The 22214-nt window shown below is 41.7% G+C and overlaps 1 protein-coding gene across 6 annotated transcripts in view; it reads right to left on the minus strand.

Moving 5' to 3' along the window:
• ctns (cystinosin, lysosomal cystine transporter) overlaps positions 1 to 22214 on the minus strand; it is a 76432-nt gene that overhangs the window by 24428 nt on the left and 29790 nt on the right. For 5 of the 6 annotated variants that reach the window (XM_069928372.1, XM_069928373.1, XM_069928375.1 and 2 more), the window contains exon 6: positions 11815 to 11952. In XM_069928372.1, coding sequence (XP_069784473.1) covers positions 11815 to 11952 — 138 coding nt within the window. Of the gene's footprint in view, positions 1 to 11814; positions 11953 to 12313; positions 12421 to 22214 lie in introns of those variants that run through there. The other variant, XM_069928377.1, reaches the window with a different exon arrangement.

Raw genomic sequence — 22214 nt, forward strand, 5'->3', positions numbered from 1 at the left:
GAAGTAAAAGCTACTATTCCTTTTTTGAGATGAATTCAAGAAAATCCTCTCTTCTAGAGAATAACCAAACAAAGCAATAAAAGGACATGGTTCTAATTTAATCCTAAGAATCTGTGATAGAGTTTTAAAGAATTGTTCCCAATATTCCTGTAGTTCTGGATATTCCCAGAACATATGAATCAGAGAAGCCTCAAAAATTTTACATTTGTCACAAAGTGGATCAACATTGGGATAAAAATGGGATAACCTAACCTTGGACCATCCTGACAGCTATACACTCAACCGAGCTCACCTTCTTATACACACTAGAATGTGGCAGCTCCTGTTTGGAAGTCGTGCTCTCGGATCCATAACCCAGCCCCTAAATTCATGTTACAGGACAATAGAAACTGTTCCCCAGGCTAGACGTGTTTGACATCAAGAAGCCTTGGGTTAAGGCATGGTGTGGGAGGTTTGGAGGAGATATGAGGGAATGTAAGTGCTAAAGAGCAGGAATAGGTCATCGGGCCTGTTGAAGAATTTAGAACACAATGACTGAGAGCTTGGTGAAGGCAGGTACTTGCCACATTTCAATAGTGTCAAGACAAGTACTTCAATCACTGGGGCAGAGAAGGCCAGCAAAGTGCTGGATATATACTTATTTGGATAGACAGGGATTGATTAGGGACAGTCAATGTGGCTTTGTGTGTGGTACATTACTGCACAGAAACATGCTCTTTGGCCCTTCTAATCTATGCCAAACTATTATTCTGACTCCATCCATCCACACCCTCCCATCTATGTTACCTGTCCAAATTTTTCTTAAATGTTAAAAATTAAGCCCATTCACCATTTCAGCTGGCAGCTCATTCCACATTCCCACCACTCTCTATGTGAAGAAATTCCCCCTCAATTTCACCCCTTTTGCCCTCAAACCATGTTCTCTAGCTTGCATCTCACCTCACCTTGGTAGAAAATTCCTATTTGCATTTAATCTATCTATACTCTTCATAATTTTGTATTCCTCTATCAAATCTTCCCTCATTCTTCTACACTCCATAAAGTCCCTATAGCTGCTTAAACTTTCTCTGTAACTCAGTTCCTCAAGTCCTATAAATCTTCTCTGAACTCTTTTGATCTTATTGATATCTTTCCTATAGTTATGTGACAAAAACTGCACCCAAAACTCCAAATTTGGTCTTGTACAACTTTACCACAACATCCCAACTCCTCTATTCAATATTCTCATTTCTAAAGGCCAATATGCCAAAAGCTCTTTTATTTTTTAAAATTTTTTATTTTTCACACCATAAATCACATTAGCCATGATATACACTTTTTCTTTTTCACACATTTACAGTGACTTTTTTTCCCCCCCTCCCTCCTCCCAAGCCACCCCACCACCCCCCCCTCTCATCCATTTTAGGTATACAATCTAGGTTGCATTAAACCAGTCAGACAATGTTGTCATTCAACAAAAATACACCAGAAATTCTACAGAGTCCATTCTTTTCTTTCCTTCTCCTTCCATCAACTTAGGTAATGTTTGTCCCCGGTAGGTTGTCGCTATTGTATTTAATGTAAGGCTCCCATACTTGTTCGAATATTTCAATATTATTTCTTAAACTATATGTTATTTTTTCTAATGGAATACATTTATTCATTTCTATATACCATTGTTGTATTTTTAAATTATCTTCCAATTTCCAGGTTGACATAATACATTTTTTTGCTACGGCTAGGGCTATCTTAACAAATCTTTTTTGTGCATCCTCCAAATCAATTCCAAATTCTTTGTTTTTTATGCTACTTAGGAGAAAGATCTCTGGATTCTTTGGTATATTGTTTTCTGTTATTTTATTTAATATCTGATTGAGATCATCCCAAAATTTTTCTACTCTCTCACATGTCCAGATTGCATGAATTGTTGTTCCCATTTCTTTTTTACATCAAAAACATCTATCAGATACTGTTGGGTCCCATTTATTTAACTTTTGCGGTGTAATGTATAGTCTGTGTAACCAATTATATTGTATCATACGTAGCCTCGTATTTATTGTATTTCTCATCGTTCCAGAACATAATTTCTCCCATGTTTCCTTTTTTATCTTTATATTTAAATCTTGTTCCCATTTTTGTTTAGTTTTACCATTTGTTTCCTCATTCTCCTTTTCTTGCAGTTTAATATACATATTTGTTATAAATCTTTTGATTAACATTGTATCTGTAATCACATATTCAAGGTTACTTCCCTCTGGTAAACTCAAATTGCTTCCTAATTTATCCTTCAAGTAGGATCTCAGTTGGTAATATGCCAGCGCTGTATCTCCAGTTATATTGTACTTATCTCTCATTTGTTCAAAGGATAAGAATCTACTTCCTGAAAAACAATTTTCTATTCTTTTAATCCCTTTTTTTTCCCATTCTCTAAAGGAAAGGTTGTCTATTGTAAAAGGGAGTAGCTTATTTTGAGTCAATATTAGTTTTGGTAATTGATAATTTGTTTTATTTCTTTCTACATGGATCTTCTTCCAAATATTGAGGAGATGATGTAATACTGGAGAAGTTCTATGTTGTACCAATTTTTCATCCCATTTATATAATATGTGTTCAGGTATCTTTTCCCCTAGTTTATCTAATTCTAATCTCGTCCAGTCTGGTTTTTCCCTTGTTTGATAAAAATCTGATAGGTATCTTAATTGTGCGGCTCTATAATAATTTTTAAAGTTTGGCAATTGTAAGCCTCCTTGTTTATACCATTCTGTTAATTTATCTAGTGCTATCCTCGGTTTCCCCCCTCTCCATAAAAATTTCCTTATTATTTTCTTTAACTCTTTGAAGAATTTTTCTGTCAGTTGTATTGGCAATGCCTGAAATAAGTATAATATCCTTGGAAAAATGTTCATTTAAATCAGTTTATCCTTCCTATCAGTGTTAGTGGTAGATCTTTCCAATGCTCTAAATCGTCCTGTAATTTTTTCATTAGTGGATTATAATTGAGTTTATATAATTGGCCTAGATTTTTGTTTATTTGTACACCTAGGTATCTTATTGCCTGCATTTGCCATCTGAATGGAGATTCCTTCCTAAATTTTGAGAAATCCGCATTATTCATAGGCATTACTTCACTTTTATTTACGTTTATCTTGTAACCCGACACTTCTCCATATTCCTTCAATTTCTTATATAATTCTTTTATTGATAGTTCTGGTTCTGTTAAGTACACTATAACATCATCCGCAAATAGACTGATTATATATTCCCTGTCTTTTATTTTTATTCCTTTTATATTATTATCTATTCTTATCAATTCTACTAGTGGTTCTATAGCTAGCGCAAACAATAAAGGTGATAGTGGGCATCCCTGCCGCGTTGACCTGCTTAAGTTAAATTGCTTTGATACATGTCCATTTACTGTCACTTTCGCTAACGGTCCCTTATATAATGCTTTAATCCAATTAATATACTTCTCCGGTAAACTGAATTTTTGCAATACTTTGAACAAATAATTCCATTCTACTCTGTCGAAGGCCTACTCTGCGTCTAAAGCAACTGCTACTGCAGGTGCTTTATTTCCTTCTACTGCATGAATTAAGTTAATAAATTTACAAATATTGTCTGTTGTGCGTCTTTTTTTGATAAATCCAGTTTGGTCTAAATTTACCATTTTCAGTACCTGTTCTGCTAATCTGTTTGCTAATAGTTTAGCTATTATCTTATAGTCTGTGTTTAGCAAAGATATTGGTCTATATGACGCTGGTAAGAGTGGATCTTTCCCTTGTTTTAGTATTACTGTAATTATTGCTGTTTTACATGAATCTGGTAAGCTTTGTGTTTCATCAATCTGGTTGATTACATCCAGGAGGGGCGGTATTAATAAGTCTTTAAATGTTTTGTAGAATTCTATTGGAAATCCATCCTCTCCTGGTGTCTTATTATTTGGTAATTTTTTTATTATCTCTTGTATTTCTACTATTCCAAATGGTTCTGTTAATTTATTTTGTTCCTCTATTTGTAGTTTTGGTAGTTCAATTTTAGTCAAAAATTCCTCTATTTTCCCTTCTTTCCCTTCGTTTTCAGTTCGGTATAATTGTTCATAGAATTCTCTAAAGTTTTCCTTAATTTCTTTTGGATTATATGTAATTTGTTTGTCTTTTTTCCTTGATGCCAATACCATTTTCTTAGCTTGTTCTGTCTTAAGCTGCCATGCTAGGATTTTGTGCGTTTTTTCCCCTAGTTCATAATATTTCTGTTTTGTCTTCATTATATTCTTCTCTACCTTATATGTTTGTAATGTTTCATATTTTATTTTTTTATCCGCCAATTCTCTTCTTTTGGTTGTATCTTCCTTCATTGCTAATTTTTTTTCTATGTTTACTATTTCCCTTTCCAACTGCTCTGTTTCCTGATTATAGTCCTTCTTCATCTTGGTTACATAGCTTATTATTTGCCCTCTAATGAATGCTTTCATTGCGTCCGATAGTATAAACTTATCTTCCACTGATTCCGTATTTACTTCAAAATACATTTTTAATTGTTTTTCAATAAATTCTCTGAAATGCGGTCTTTTAAGTAGCATGGGGTTTAATCTCCATCTATTCATTCTTGGAGGGATGTCCTCTAGCTTTACTGTCAATATTAAGGGTGAATGGTCCGATAGTATTCTCGCTTTATATTCTGTTTTTCTTACTCTATCCTGCATACTAGCTGATAACAAAAATAGGTCTATTCTTGAGTATGTTTTATGTCTAGCCGAGTAGTATGAGTATTCCTTTTCTTTTGGGTTTTGTTTCCTCCATATATCCAAAAGTTTCATTTCTTGCATTGATTTAATTATAAATTTGGTTACTTTGTTCTTTCTGTTAATTTTTTTCCCCGTTTTATCCATATTTGGATCCAAATTCAGGTTGAAATCCCCTCCTATTAGTATGTTCCCTTGCGTATTAGCTACCTTCAAAAAGATATCTTGCATAAACTTTTGATCTTCTTCGTTAGGTGAATATACATTAAGTAGATTCCAAAACTCCGAATATATCTGACATTTTATCATAACATATCTCCCTGCTGGATCTATTATTTCCTCTTCTATTTTAAATGGCACATTTTTACTAATTAATATAGCCACTCCTCTTGCTTTTGAATTATATGATGCTGCTTTTACATGTCCTACCCAATCTCTCTATAATTTCTTGTGCTCCAATTCAGTTAAGTGTGTTTCTTGGACAAATGCTATATCAATTTTTTCCTTTTTCAGTAAATTTAGTAGTTTCTTCCTTTTAATTTGGTTATGTATTCCATTAATATTTAAAGAAGAGCCAGCTCTTCAGCGCTTGACGTCCTGCTTTGCGGAAACTGCCAAAATGTTTGGCCTGGAAGTCAGCCTGAAGAAAACTGAGGTCCTCCATCAGCCAGCTCCCCACCATGACTACCAGCCCCCCCACATCTCCATCGGGCACACAAAACTCAAAACGGTCAACCAGTTTACCTATCTCGGCTGCACCATTTCATCAGATGCAAGGATCGACAATGAGATAGACAACAGACTCGCCAAGGCAAATAGCGCCTTTGGAAGACTACACAAAAGAGTCTGGAAAAACAACCAACTGAAAAACCTCACAAAGATAAGCGTATACAGAGCCGTTGTCATACCCACACTCCTGTTCGGCTCCGAATCATGGGTCCTCTACCGGCACCACCTACGGCTCCTAGAACGCTTCCACCAGCGTTGTCTCCGCTCCATCCTCAACATCCATTGGAGCGCTCACACCCCTAACGTCGAGGTACTCGAGATGGCAGAGGTCGACAGCATCGAGTCCACGCTGCTGAAGATCCAGCTGCGCTGGATGGGTCACGTCACCAGAATGGAGGACCATCGCCTTCCCAAGATCGTATTATATGGCGAGCTCTCCACTGGCCACCGTGACAGAGGTGCACCAAAGAAAAGGTACAAGGACTGCCTAAAGAATTCTCTTGGTGCCTGCCACATTGACCACCGCCAGTGGGCTGATAACGCCTCAAACCGTGCATCTTGGCGCCTCACAGTTTGGCGGGCAGCAGCCTCCTTTGAAGAAGACCGCAGAGCCCACCTCACTGACAAAAGGCAAAGGAGGAAAAACCCAACACCCAACCCCAACCAACCAATTTTCCCTTGCAACCGCTGCAATCGTGTCTGCCTGTCCCGCATCGGACTGGTCAGCCACAAACGAGCCTGCAGCTGACGTGGACTTTTTACCCCCTCCATAAATCTTCGTCCGCGAAGCCAAGCCAAAGAAAAAGTCATATAGTTCAGCGTAGCCATTTTATACTTTGTTTATCTTCTCCTTCCGTTTTTCCATCATTACCTTTCCTCCTTTTCCATTTCTGTTTTCTTATTTTCAACTCTTTATAAGACAACATTCCTACAACATCCAACATTTTCCTTATTCTCCTATTTATATCTTCTTTATCCCCAATCTCCCCTTCCCCTCCTGAGTTGTCCTTTATCCCTTGTCGGACAACCACATCTCCCCTCTCCATTTGGGTTTGCGAATTCACTCGCAAGCGTCAACTGATTTTGCAGTGACCGCTATTTCTCCCCACCCAGCCCTCCCCAGAAAAGATTTCACTTTTCATATGTAACAAAGGTCACTCTTTTAATTCCCTCCTTATTCTCTCTATTCCATTTCCTTCCCTTATTCATTCTTGTCTATACTATCTATATTTTCCTCTAAGTACAGATACCTTCACATATGCACATTTTATCTATTCACTCTTATACCTCTTTACCCACATACATATCAATCGTGATCATTTTTACTCTCATTACCCGTCTTCATCCCTCAGTCTATTTTTGTAATTGTTCTGCAAATTTTCGTGCTTCTTCTGGGTCCGAGAATAGTCTGTTTTGTTGTCCTGGAATAAATATTTTCAATACCGCTGAATGCTTTAGTATAAATTTATACCCTTTCTTCCATAAAATCGCCTTTGCTGTATTGAACTCTTTTCTCTTCTTTAGGAGTTCAAAACTTATATCTGGATAAATGAAGATTTTTTGCCCTTTATACTCCAGTGGTTTGTTGCCCTCTCTTACTTTTTCCATTGTCTTCTCTAGTACCTTTTCTCTTGTAGTATATCTTAGGAATTTTACTACAATAGATCTTGGTTTTTGTTGTGGTTGTGGTTTAGAGGCCAATGCTCTATGTGCCCTTTCTATTTCCATTTCTTGCTGTAGTTCTGGACATCCTAGGGTCTTAGGATCCAATCTTTTATAAATCTTTTATAAACTCCCTCATATTCTTGCCTTCTTCATCTTCCTTAAGGCCCACTATCTTTATGTTATTTCTTCTGTTATAATTTTCCATTATATCTATTTTCTGAGCTAACAGTTCTTGTGTCTCTATAACTTTTTTATTAGATTCCTCTAATTTCTTTTTTAAGTCTTCTACCTCCATTTCTGCTGCTACTGCCCGCTCTTCCATCTTGTCCATTTTCTTTCCCATTTCTGTTAAGGTCATATCTATTTTATTCATTTTCTTTTCTGTGTTGTTTATTCTTTTTCTTAAATCATTAAATTCCTGTGTTTGCCATTCTGTAAATGACTCCATGTATCCTTTAATAAGAGAAAGTACCTCCTTTATCTTGCCTTTCTCTTCTTCTTCTATTTCACTGTACTCTTCCTCTTCCTCTTCTTCTTCCTCTGGGTTGGCCATCTGTTGTTTCTTTGTTGCCCTTTTCTTCTCTTCTTTCTTGTTTCCATTGTCTTCTGTGGTCTCTTCTTGCTGCAGGTGTTCTGCAGCTGTCGTTGCCGGCTGTGGAGATCGACTCCCCAGCTGGTCCCCCCTCCCGTCGGTGTGTTTTTTTTCATGCGCATGCGCGGTTGCGCACTTTTTCTCGGCTCAGCGAGCCATTTTTGTAGTCCATTATCTACCGACCTGAGGGAGTGGGTTTCTCTCTCCACCGCGGGCCTCTTCGAACAGGTAAGGCCTTCACCTTCTTCCTCCGTTGTCTTCTCTTCCTCTCTTCTTACCGTTGCTTTCGATTTTTCTTTTTTTGTCGCCATCTTCTTTCCACCTTTATACTCACTTTTTTTTCACTTTTATTTCTGTGCCTTTGTGTTTTCCTTTATTTTTCCCGACTTTTCTGGAGAGGGCTGGAGTTCACTGTCCGGCCACTACTCCATCACGTGACTCCTCCCCAAAAGCTCTCTTGAGGACCCTATCTTTCTGTGATACCACTTTCAGGGAATTATGCATCTATATTCCCATATCCCTCTGTTCGACCCCACTCCTTAGTGCCCTACCATTTGCCGTGTACCTTGGTTCCTCCTTCCAAAATACAACACCTCACACATGTCTGCAAATAAGTTTGTACATTCTTCCTGTGTCTAAGCGGGTTTCCTTTATCCTTCAAAATATATTGGATTACTTAATTGCGTTTTTTTGGCGTCAATGTCTCGTGGACCAGAAGGGCCTGTTACCATGCTGTATGTCCAAAAAAAGATCCATCTGCCATTTTTCTAGCTGGTCCAGATCCTTCTGCAAGTTTTGAAAGCCTTCCTCGCTGTCCACTACACCTCCAATCTTTGTGCCATCTTCAAACTTGCTGATCCTCTTTACCACATTTTCATCCAGATCATTTATATAGATGACAAATAACATGGGATCCAGCACTGATCCGTGAGGCACACCACCAGTCACAGACCTCCAGTCTGAGAGGCAATCATCCACCACCACTCTCTGGCTTCTCCCATGAAGCCAATGTTGAATCCATTACCTCACCATAAATATCAAGTGTCTGAACCTTCCTGACTAACCTCCCAACTTCTCAAAGGCCTGACTGAAGTCCATGTAAATAACAACCACAGCCTTTCCTTCGTCAACTTTCCTGGTAACCTCCTCGAAAAACTAAGATTTGTTAAAAATGACCTATCACGCCCAAAGCCGTGTTGACTATCACTAATCTGTCCCTGACTATCCAAATACTTGTATATACGATCTCTTAGAACACCTTCCAATAATTTAGCTACTGCTGACATCAGACTCACCAGCCTTTAATTTCCTGGGTTATTTTTGGAATGTTTTTTAAACAATCTTCCGTCACCACACCCAAGGCTAACAACATTTTAACTATACCTGCCAGAACCCCTGCTATTTCTGCACTAGTCTCCCACAAGGTCTGGGGGAATAGACAGACCCTGGGGATTTATCTACCCTTATTTACTTTACTACAGCAAGAAGGTTTTTTGACCTCACTGCTTGTTTGCCTTATTTCCCTTGACTCTGTGCAGTTTACTGAGTAAATACAGATGTAAACCCATTCAGGTTCTCCCCATCCTTTCTGGATCCATGCAAAGCTGACCACTCTGATCTTCAAGAGGACCAATTTTGTCCCTTAGCAGCCTTTTGCTCTTAATATATCAGTAGAAGCCTTTAGGATTTTCCTTCACCTTGCCTGCCAAAGCAAACTCACCTTAGCCCTCCTGATTTCCTTCTTTAAGTTTTTAATTGCAATTTTATATGGTCCTCAAGTTCCTCATTTGCTCCTTTTGGCTTCACCTGCCATACTTCTCTCCCTTCTTATTTACCAGATCCCCAATATATCTCTTGAAAACCAAGGTTCCTTGTGCCTGTTAACTTTTCTTTAATCCTGACAGGAACATACTCTCTGTACTCTCAAAATTTCACCTTTGAAGGCCTTCCCTTACTGAGCACATCCTTGCCAGGAAACAACCTAAGCTTTCTAGATCGTTTCTCATTTCCTCAAAATTGGCCTTTCTCCGATTTAGAATCTCAACCCAAGGACCAGACAGATCATTATCCATAATTATCTGGAAACTAATGGCATCATGATCACTAGAGTATTTTGAAGAGGTTACCAGGAAAGTTGAAGGACATACATGGTAAAAAGTGAGGCGCTGTGGAGTACGGTAGAACAGAGGGATCTGGGAATACATAGACATTAGGTGGATAAGTTGTAAAGAACGTTTTTGGCTCACTGGCCTTCATAAATCAAAGTATCAAGTACAGGAGTTGAGATGTGATGTTGATGTTCCATTAAGACATTGGTGAGGCCAAATGTTTCGCAGGTAGTTGGAAATACAATGATCCAGAGCTGGCAGAAGGCAGCCTCAGTTAACATCATGGGTCACCTACCTCAAGGAAAGATATTGAAAGATTGCAGAGAAAATTTACAAGGATGCTGCCAGGACATGATGAACTGAGTTACAGGTTGAATAGGTTAGGACTTTATTCCCTTGAATGTCAGAGGATGAGGGGAAATTTGATAAGAGGTATACAAAATTATGAGGGGTTATCCATGGAGTAAATGCAAGCAGGGTTTTTCCACTAAAAATGGGTGAGCCAGGAACAAGAGGATTAGGTTAAAGATAAAATGTTTAAGGGGAACATTCAGGGAAACGTCTTCATGCAGAGAGTGGTGAGAGTGAGAAAGGAGCTGCCAGTGGAGAATGTGATGGGGGTTTGAGAGAAGATTATAGGTGCATGGATGGGAGGAATACAGAGGGTTATGGTCCGGGTGCAGGTCGATTGGACTTTGCAGAATAATAGTTTGGTATGGACTAGAGGTTTTGATGCTGTAGTATTCTGCTTTTCTATGGTAAATAGGATTAGTATGGATGGGCACTAGATGGTTGGAACTAACATAGTGTGCTAAAAGGGTCTTTTTTGTTCTTAATCATGTTCTTCAAGATCTCCACTGGGCAGATACTGCAACAACAATAAACTCCTCTTAAAATCCAACAGCCTAGCCTAGCCACCTGAATTCCTCTCCTAATTCTCCAAAGTGTGATGCTCTACAGCAACATCGTTAGATGCTCCAAAAGCTGTATCTGCCATGTAGAAGGTCGGGGGGGGGGAGGAACATAAAAAAGGCACCAGCTGTGGATTTGGCGCAAGTCACACATAGGACATTACAGAAAAGAAACAGGCACCGAACCTCTTTTCTGCTTAGTCCCACTGACCTACACCCAGTCCATACCCCTCCATACCTCTCCCATCCACGTACCTATCCAAATTCTTCTTAAGTGTTAAAACTGAGCTCACATTCAGCTGCCAGCTCATTCCACATTCCCACCACTCTCTGTGTGTGTGAAGAAGTTTCCCCCTCATGTTCCTCCTAAACATTTCCCCTTCAACCTTTAACCAATGTCTTCTGGTTTGTATCTCACTTACCCTCAATGGAAAAAGCTTACCTATAATGACTCTGTCTATCCCTCTCATAATTTTAAATATCTGTGACAAATCTCCCCTCATTTTTATATGCTCCAGGGAATAAAGTCCTACCTTACTCTGTAACTCAGCTCTTCAAGTCCTGGCAACATCCTAGTAAACTTTCTCTGCACTCTTTCAACCTTATTGATACCTTTTCTGTAGTTAGGTGACCAAAATTGCACACAATACTCCAAATTTGACCTCACCAAATCAACCTAGGCCGAGGACTTGAATTGGCTAACCCAATCTTCCGGCACCACACCCAAGGCTAACAACATTTTAACTATACCTGCCAGAACCCCTGCTATTTCTGCACTAGTCTCCCACAAGGTCTGGGGGAATAGACAGACCCTGGGGATTTATCTACCCTTATTTACTTTACTACAGCAAGAAGGTTCCTCTGATTTGGCAGGTAGTTCATGATTCCCTCACGAGTGTTTAAGGATTGGCAACAAATTCTGGCCTTGCCAGAGAAGTACACATCCCGCACATGGAGAAGGAGACACCTGTCAGAAAGCCTTTTTATTTCCAATAGTTTTCAGAATTAGCAAACACTTCAAATCCAAGACACAAACAGATTTTGAGTGCGATGAAAGGATATTCAAAAGTGTCCGCATGAACAGGTTACCTTTTGCGCCTCCAATTTTCAACCACTTGAGGGTAGAACGAGACAGACCAGGCCAAGAAGTAAATCCAGCCAACCACTTCACTCAGGAGACTCAGTGCACTACTCTGCATGATCACAAAGTTAATTCTTGCCAGAGGCCTACAGAAACAACAATATAATTTAAATTAGATGAGTCACAGATAAATAATTAGAGCAGAGTAAATTTTAAGTGGAAAACATTGATGAAACCTCAGTAACGGGCGAGCTTTTGTGTAAGATCTTCATGGAAAAACTGTAAAAGAGGGTTTAGGGAGAGAATTCCAATATTATGGTCTAAGCATCTAAGCACGTTTGTCAACATTGAGGAACACAAGGAACATGAATGATAAAGCAACGATGGAGAAACTTGGAAAATGCAAGTAATCATTCAATGAAATTTAACGACAGAGCCACTAACTCTGGAATTACTACTTTGCACCTCTCTGCCACCCTCTCCTGCTAGCTACTCCTTTAAATTTACCTTCAGAATTGATTTTGGATCCGTCCACGTAATACAGTGTCAGCTTCAGCGAGAATGCTTCCCTGAAGCACCTGGGGTGTTTCACGGTGTCATACACACTGCTGCTGTTCCAAAGGCGGCGCGGATTAAATGAAGCACAACGACTGAACCAACAGCTGAAGTGAATCTTGGGTTTCTTTCTCAAGGCTCACCACATCCAGATTAAAATATCTTGATGCATAGAATGAACTGGCTCCCCCATCAGGCCAGACAGGAGAACTGCGCAGAAACAACCCACAAAACAAATGCTCAGCATCGACTTCTGGTCGTAGCGAAACCCGAAAGTCTGCAGACGCTGTGATTGTGGTAAAAACGTTGTTCCATAAAGAAGAGCTCAGGCCCAAAATGCCAGTAATATCTATTTACCTCCTAGGGATGCAGCGAGACCTGCTGAGTTCCTCCAGCATTTATAACCATAACAGAACGGAAACAGGCCATCTCGACCCCTCTAGTCCGCATCGATTTAAGTGAACTCCACTAGTCCCACCTACCTACTCCCTGCCCATAACCCTCCAATCCCCTCACATCCATGCACTCATCCAGTGTGTTTTTACTGACTTCTGGTTAATAGGGATGTGTCTCTGTTGATTAATACTGTCAAGTTTACAGATCTCTCTCGAGAATAATCCTCTGCAAACTTAAAATCTGCAGACACCATGGTTGAAGTTTTTTTTCTCCATATCTTGTGAAGGGCTCTTGGAAATGCCAGTTATGTATTTTGCTATATAAAGGACCTGTTAAGTTTCTCGAGCAGCGTGCTTTTACTCCTCCCATTCCCAAATACTTTACTCAGACTGTTGATAGCCTTTTACCTTCTACCCAATATTAGTGGGCATAAGCACCCACCAACCTCCTGTTCTAATGTATTCAGCACAGCGATTAGAATGAGCAGTCAATCTCTGACAATCCACATACATGGGAAGTAAAAGGCAGTCAACATTTCTGTCATGAGTCCTTCTTCAGCAATAAGGAAAAAGAGGTAGATGCCTTAATAAAAAGGTGGGGGTGTGGGGAGGAGAGTAGAGGGGGGAGGAAGTGAATTGGGAAGAGCACAGGCTAACAAGTAAAAAATAAGAGATGGATAGGTGGGAGGATAGAAAGCAGATGGGTAATGATAGGGAGAAGCCTCTCTGATGGAAGAAGGGGAGAGCTGGAGGAAGAGACAAGTAGGGAAAGAGAGAGTCTGGGGAGGGGATAGTTATCTGATAGGAGAAAGGAATTGGGAGGGAGCTGGAGCAAGGGAGACAGAGGGGTCAGTATAGAGTCCTCCAAGATGACCATTAAGATCACAATTTTCTATAACACCAACCTGCACTATTAGTTGAAAGAAATTTAATCTTGTAGTTATTGACATTTTCCAAGAATTTCATGAGTAAATGTTTATTCTGCATCACATACTTTGGTGGTGATTGTGAGTTCCCTATTAGGGCAGATTTCTGTATTTGGGAGTTCCTGTATATGGCAAATTTAGGCCTACAGGTCTGATGGAGACAGGTAGGTACATTTTCAAGATACCTGACAGAACAGACAGAGGCTAAATCTATCCAGCTTGCCCACACTTGATCTTTGAAACAATAAACCCCATTGTCCTTTTGGTTCACCCTGGAGTTTTTCCTCATCACACCCCTGCAGGAGGAACTCAGTATAATCTGTGGGAGAAAAAGAATAGTTGAATGAAGTTTTGGACAGACACCCTTTCTCAAATGTAGCAGAGAATCCAGGATAATGAGGCAATGAAGCAAGGAAGACAAAAGCAGGAGTGTACCAGGTCAGGTGGAGGAAGATGTGTCACAGGGTGGGGTGGGTGATTCTAGACAAAAGCTGCTGTTGCAGGAATCCAAGAAGGGAAAGTGAGAATGGTGGTGTGAGATAGATGGAACCAAAGGAGGGAGGGAGGGAGGGAGGGAGGGGGAAAGAGAGAGAGAGAGAGAGCGCAGAAGAATCCAGTTGGGAGAGGACGGTGAAGGGGGATGGAACTAAAGAGGAGGGTTGATGACCATGGGGGGGGGGGAGATGGGAGTGGGAGGGAAATGGGACAATAGAGTAGGAAGAAGGGGGACACTGAAGAAGGGGCTTGTTATCTGAGATTAGAAAATTCCATAATGCAAACAATGAGCCTTCCCCTCAGCTGTGGTCCGTGGAGCTATCTACTGCATTTCCCATTTCTCCGAGTTCCATTCTTACCTCCCCACAAACAGGAATAGGGTTCCCTTTGTCCTTGACTTTCACCCCTCCTGTAGCGGCATTCATCCCCCGTCATTTCCACCAGCATCAACTGGTCCCTAGCATCAGACACATCGACCCCTCCCCAACTTCTGCAGGGATCTCTCTTTCCATGGCTCCCTTCTCTGCTCATCCTTCCCCACCCACATAATTTCCCTTGCAACTGCAGGCGACACGCCACTTGCTCTGACATCCTCCCTCACCATTGTCCAGAATCTCAAACAGCCATTCCAGGTGAGGCAAAGAATCACCTGCACCTCCTCCAAGTTCATCAACTGCACTTAGTGCTCCCGGTGTGGCCTCCTCTACATCGGTGAGATCAAACCCAGACCTTGGGGACTGTTTCACAGAGCATCTACACTCTGTCTGCGGTGGCCATCCTGAGCTCCCGGTTGCTACCATTTCACCTCCCCTTCCCATTCCCACCCTGACCTGTCTTCCCCACTGCCAGAGTGAGGCCCCATATAAACATGAGGTATGAACAGAGTATTTTCTAATTTCCTCATACTTATGTACCCATTCTGATCTTCCCATTAACCCCTCCTTTTGTCCCTTTTCCCACTCAGACCCACTCCCATTTCTATCCCCTCTCTTCCCCACAGTGGATTCTTCTGCTTGCTCTCTCTCTCTCTCTCTCTCTCTCTCTCTCTCTCTCTCTCTCTCTCCCCCTCCCTTTCATTTCCATCTCTTTTATACCACCATTCTAACCTTTTCTACTTCTCAGATCCCAGCACGGGCAGACTCTGCCTCTAATCATCCACTCTACCCTTTTCTTGCCAAACTCTCTCTCTCTCCTTTTTACCTGACATCTGCCAGTCCCCAACATCTAGCCACCACGTATCACTTCCATTGAGTTCACCAATCCCACACAGGCTGTCTAATCCCTCCCACCCTGTCCCTATTACACTGCCTTCTCTACTATACTTAACCGGCCTCGGTGAAGGTTTTCCTCCCATCTCCAAAATGTACAGGTTTGGTGTAAATGGGCTGCATGGTTCTCATAGGCCAGAAGGGCCCATCGACCATGTGGTATCATTAAAAGTAAAAAATATAATTACAGTACAATCCCTGTCATCCAGAATTCAAGCAATCAGCAACTCCAAGCAACCGGCAAAAAAAGCAAGGAAATAAATAAAAATCAAAATAAATAAAAATTTAAATAACAGTTTAACTCTGTGAAAGTAAATGTTCTCTGAAGCAACACACTCCCCTTGGTGAGGTTGGGAGCCAGCTAGCAGAGCGTCCCAGTCGTGTCCCACCCACAGTCACTGTTTGAATAAAGCTGTGTTTGAATAAAATGGCAGTACGCCATTGGGGCGACTCTCCCAAGCATCTCCCTATCACTGCCTGCCTGGTAAGAGTAACTCCGACTATCCAAAATGGTCAGGACCTATGTCGGATAAACGCTTATTTTTGGAGAACTGGTCATTTTTTTAAAAACAGCCCAGTAGCAACAGAAAATCACTTGTAACAGTGTTTAAACAACAACAAACGGGAAGGCTTTTTAAGCATGAAATAATGTTTAATTCTAACAAAAGAAAATTACTTTCCGCAGCCAATTACCGACATCTCCCCACCAAGGCCCTGCTGCCCGCCGGCAGCCTGACGTCCCCGGTCAGTGTTGCTCATAAAATATGTTTGGATAAATGAGGATATCGGAGAATCTGATTTCAGATAATCAGAATTGTACTGTATTTATCTTTATTAGTATATAATTAAATACATTAGTCAGTGTTGTGACAGGGTATTTCGAGGTGTTTTGGGAGGAATTGTTAGAGCAGCTTGCACACACACATTTTAAAATACAGAATATTTGCAGGACTTTTGCAGAATGCTATTGCAGGAAGAAACAAAGTATCAACAGCAGCTTGCCTGGGAGAGCATGTGATCTTTGCAGGCAGAACAGTTTTGCTCTCAGAGAGAGAGGGAGGGAGTGAAACAGAGAGGAGAGACACAGAAATCAGTTCCAGAAGGACAAGCTGGCAAACTTTGGAAGGCTGCCTGGTCGAAGGAGAAGACTGGCGGTCTGAAAGGTGACCTGAAAGAAAGAGGATCATCTGGAGAACCCTGAAGGGCGCAAGTTTCGTCAGCAAGACCGATTGAGAAGGAATCAGTTGCGGATGTCCTGGAAAAGGAATCACTCTCTGAAAACCAGCAAGAACCCTCCTGAGTGGTAGCCATTTGCCTGTTAAACAGCAAAGCCTGGTGAACTTTGTTAATGCTAACTTCTGTGCTCAGTTCAAGAATTACCTAAAACCAGTGAGATTGGACTGTGATCCAAAGAACTTTTCTAATCTTAAATACACATTACACACACCTGTGCTTAGTATTGGGGGGGAGAAATAAGTAGGCTAAGTAATGTTAAAGTTTAATTCTGTTTTCTTGTTCAATTATAATTAAAAACTACTTTTGTTTAAGTAACCCTGTGTTGTGGTGCATATCTATTGCTGCTGGATTTTGGGGTCCTCTGGACTCCGTAACAGTGTTTATCTGTAAACTGTTAATTATGATGCCAGTTAGCATAGCAGTAAATGCGATACTTTTACAGTACCAGCAACTGGGCTTCAAATTTAAATTTTGAAAATCACAGGAATTACTATATTTTTACGCATATAATGCGCACGTTAAATGCTTTTTTTTAAAACAACTGGGTACACTCAGGCTCCCTGCAGCAGCACAGAACTCTGATGGTCAGAACACTTCCAATCTCTTTTCAGTGCCAACCGCTCAGTCCAAGAATCCGCCCTGCTCCAACTCCCTCAAAAGCCCTCGAATCTAGAGCTGGATGAGGCCCTCACCCGGGAAGAGACATATAAGGCAATTGAACAACTGAAAAGTGGCAAAGCAGCAGGTATGGATGGAATCCCCCCCAGAGGTCTGGAAGGCTGGTGGCAAAACTCTGCATGCCAAACTGCATGAGTTTTTCATGCTCTTCAGGGACCAAGGAAAGCTGCCTCAGGACCTTCGTGATGCCATCATCATCACCCTGTACAAAAACAAAGACGAGAAATCAGACTGCTCAAACTACAGGGGAATCATGCTGCTCTCCATTGCAGGCAAAATCTTCGCTAGGATTCTCCTTAATAGACTAATACCTAGTGTCGCCGCAAACAGAGGAACTACTGACATGGTCTTTGCCCTCAGACAGCTCCAAGAAAAGTGCAAAGAACAAAACAAAGGACTCTACATCACCTTTGTTGACCTCACCAAAGCCTTCGACACCGTGAGCAGGAAAGGGCTTTGGCAAATACTAGAGTGCCTCGGATGACCCCCCAAGTTCCTCAACATGGTTATCCAACTCCACGAAAACCAACAAGGTCGGGTCAGATATAGCAATAAGCTCTCCGAACCCTTCTCCATTGACAACGGCATGAAGCAAGGCTGCGTCCTCGCACCAACCCTCTTTACTATCTTCTTCAGCATGATGCTGAAGCAAGCCAAGAAAGACCTCAACAATGAAGACGCTGTTTACATCCGGTACCCCACGGATGGCAGTCTCTTCAATCTGAGGTGCCTGCAAGCTCACACCAAGACACCAAGGCACAAGAGCAACTTGTCCGTGAACTACTCTTTGCAGACGATGCCGCTTTAGTTGCCCATTCAGAGCCAGCTCTCCAGCGCATGATGTCCTGTTTTGCGGAAACTGCCAAAATGTTTGGCCTGGAAGTCAGCCTGAAGAAAACTGAGGTCCTCAATCAGCCAGCTCCCCACCATGACTACCAGCCCCCCCACATCTCCATCGGGCACGCAGAACTCAATGTTCAACCAGTTTACCTACCTCGGCTGCACCATTTCATCGGATGCAAGGATCGACAACGAGATAGACAACAGACTCACCAAGGCAAATAGCGCCTTTGGAAGACTACACAAAAGAGTCGGGAAAAACAACCACCTGAAGAAACACTCAAAGATCAGCGTGTACAGAGCCATTGTCATACCCATGCTCCTGTTCGGCTCCGAATCATGGGTCCTCTACCGGCGTCACCTACGGCTCCTAGAACGCTTTCCATCAGCACTGTCTCCGCTCCATTGGAGTGACTTCATCACCAACATCGAAGTACTCGAGCCGGCAGAGTCCGCAAGCATCGAATCCACACTGCGCTGGGTGGGTCATGTCTCTAGAATGGAGGACCATCACCTTCCCAAGATCGTGTTATATGGTGAGCTCTCCACTGGCCACCAAGACAGAGGTGCACCAAAGAAGAGGTACAAGGACTGCTTAAAGAAATCTCTTGGTGCCTGCCACATTGACCCCCGTCAGAGGGCTGATGTCGCCTCCAACCGTGCATCTTGGCGCCTCACAGTTCGGAGGGCAGCAACCTCCTTTGAAGAAGACTGCAGAGCCCACCTCACTGACAAAAGACAAAGGAGGAAAAACCCAACATCCAACCCCAACCAACCAATTTTCCCTTGCAACCGCTGCAACCGTGTCTGCCTGTCCCGCATCGGACTTGTCAGCCACAAACAAGCCTGCAGCTGACGTGGACATTACCCCTCCATAAATCTTCGTCCGCGAAGCCAAGCCAAAGAAGAAAAAAGAAAAAATGCGATACTTTTACAGTGCCAGCAGCTAGGCTTCAACTTTAAATTTTGAAAATCACAGGAATTACTATATTTTTACGCATATAATGCGCGCGTTAAATGCTTTTTTTTAAACCAACTGGGTACACTCAGGCTCCCTGCAGCAGCACAGACCTCCACTGCTATACTTATGTGCACTATACAAGAATTTCATGGGAAAGTCAAGGTGGCAATGAAACAACACACATAGTTTGTAACAGGTGTGGGAAAGTATTAGCAGCAATAAAACAATGCAAATAATTTATAGCGGGGTGGGAAACATAGCGGCAATGAAATAACGTGCACAATTTATAGCAGATGTGGAAAAGTAGCAGCGGCAATGAAATAATGCGCACAATTTACAGCAGATATGGGAAAGTACTAGCGGCAATGAAACAACACGCAGAATTTACAGCAGATATGGGAAAGTAGTAGCGGCAATGAAACAACGGGCACAATTTACAGCAGATATGGGAAAGTAGTAGCGGCAATGAAACAACGCGCACAATTTACAGCAGATATGGGAAAGTAGTAGCGGCAATGAAACAACGCGCACAATTTACAGCAGATATGGGAAAGTAGTAGCGGCAATGAAACAACGCGCACAATTTACAGCCGATATGGGAAAGTAGTAGCGGCAATGAAACAACGCGCACAATTTACAGCAGATATGGGAAAGTAGTAGCGGCAATGAAACAACGCGCACAATTTACAGCAGATATGGGAAAGTAGTAGCGGCAATGAAACAACGCGCACAATTTACAGCAGATATGTGAAAGTAGTAGCGGCAATGAAACAACGCGCACAATTTACAGCAGATATGGGAAAGTAGTAGCGGCAATGAAACAACGCGCACAATTTACAGCAGATATGGGAAAGTAGTAGCGGCAATGAAACAACGCGCACAATTTACAGTAGATATGGGAAAGTAGTAGCGGCAATGAAACAACGCGCACAATTTACAGCAGATATGGGAAAGTAGTAGCGGCAATGAAACAACGCGCACAATTTACAGCAGATATGGGAAAGTAGTAGCGGCAATGAAACAACGTGCACAATTTACAGCAGATATGGGAAAGTAGTAGCGGCAATGAAACAACGTGCACAATTTACAGCAGATATGGGAAAGTAGTAGCGGCAATGAAACAACACGCACAATTTACAGCAGATATGGGAAAGTAGCCGCCGCAATGAAATAACGTACACAATTTATAGCGGGCGTGGGAAAGTAATAGTGGCAGTGAAATACTGCATATAGTTTATAGGGGGCGTGGGAAATAGCAGCAATGAAATAACATGCCTAATTTATAGCAGGTATGGGAAAGTAGTAGCGGCAATGAAACAACGCGCACAATTTACAGCAGATATGGGAAAGTAGTAGCGGCAATGAAACAAAGCACACAATTTACAGAAGTTCATTGGTTTTAGGTACATACAAAATGGCAAAATTCAAAATTTTGATCTTGGGACTCTCGAGAATATTTCTTTGGCCTGAATGCCATGGTATTCCAAGAAACAGGATGTTCTGGCTAGGGCACTGCACCTTATCAATCTTAACGCCTTGCCCCATCCCTGAGGGAAAAGATTAACATATCAAGTGCCTCCGAGACAACAGTGGAATGATTTTGCCTTATGGCATCAATTTAATCACTAATTACTTTTTAACAAGATAAGGTTTATTTTAAAGAAAGGCTTTTTAACTCATGACAGAATTAAAATCTGCTCAACTCTGAAGACCATCTTTGATCTATTTAATTGATTCTTTGCAAATAACCAATGCATCTGTTTCCTCCTGGTCCTCTCCAAAGCTTAATAATGTTTTGCAGAAGGATATCACCCTTATATATAATGAGTGATTGAATCCACTGGGGGAAGTTGAACGGGTTGTAAATTGCAGAAGATAAACTGTGGCAGATAGTGGGACAATGGAATGTGTTTGCCTCCTGTCATGGGTAAATGCAAATTGCTCGTGAGTTGGAATGTAGAATACTACACCTGTGCTTTATATACATGCGCGCTATACAAGAATATTTTTTACACAGTTTAAGATTTTCTATGTTTTATATGTGTGTGCTCATTATATGAGTGAAAATATGGTACCTGATTAAAGAACTTTACATAATTGAGGACTTTTCTTTCTTTGGCTTGGCTTCGCGGACGAAGATTTATGGAGGGGGTAAAAGTCCACATCAGCTGCAGGCTTGTTTGTGGCTGACAAGTCCGATGCGGGACAGGCAGACACGGTTGCAGCGGCTGCAGGGGAAAATTGGTTGGTTGGGGTTGGGTGTTGGGTTTTTCCTCCTTTGCCTTTTGTCAGTGAGGTGAGCTCTGCGGTCTTCTTCAAAGGAGGTTGCTGCCCGCCAAACTGTGAGGCGCCAAGATGCACGGTTTGAGGCGATATCAGCCCACTGTCTTTTGTCTTTTAAATTCTTAATGCATGGTAAGAATGTGCCGGAGGCAACGGGAAAATTTGCATATCCAGCATCTGCAGTCTCCACAGGTGTTGGATACTGGGGATTTTTACTGTAAATTGAAAATATTAACTCTTCAGAAAAAGAACTACATTAGCCCAAAAAATGATTCAAGACTTTCCATGGGACATTTTTGATTGAACATTGGGCTTTTTACCTTGAAGCATAGAAGGCTTAGGCATGATCTTAGAGAGGTACATGAAGAGGTAACTTACAGAGGAGCATAGTTGAGGTGAATGGTCAGTCTTTTTCCCCCAGAGCAGAGTCGGCACCAGAATGAGTCTTAGTGGGGGGCATTAGAGTAACCCTGGGGGGGGGAGGGGGGTAGTAGTGCCTATCTGCTGAACATGGACATTCTCCGTCCCTCCGACATAGCAGACAAAAACGCTGCTTATATTACATGGAGAGTCTCTGGTGTCACTAGTGCGCGTCAAGCGTCGCTAGTGATGCTTGACACATGAGTGACACAAGTAGGGGCAGGGGTGGGTCTGACAGTGATCTAGGTTCATGGGAAATTACAATACCTCATTTTGAGGTCACAATGCCTTGTTTGGGAGGGGGGGGGCAATGCCCACAAATGGCGTCCCTTTACGCCGATCCTGTCCCTA

This window comes from Narcine bancroftii, chromosome 3 (assembly GCF_036971445.1).
Source record: "Narcine bancroftii isolate sNarBan1 chromosome 3, sNarBan1.hap1, whole genome shotgun sequence".
NCBI classification, from domain to species: Eukaryota; Metazoa; Chordata; class Chondrichthyes; order Torpediniformes; family Narcinidae; genus Narcine; species Narcine bancroftii.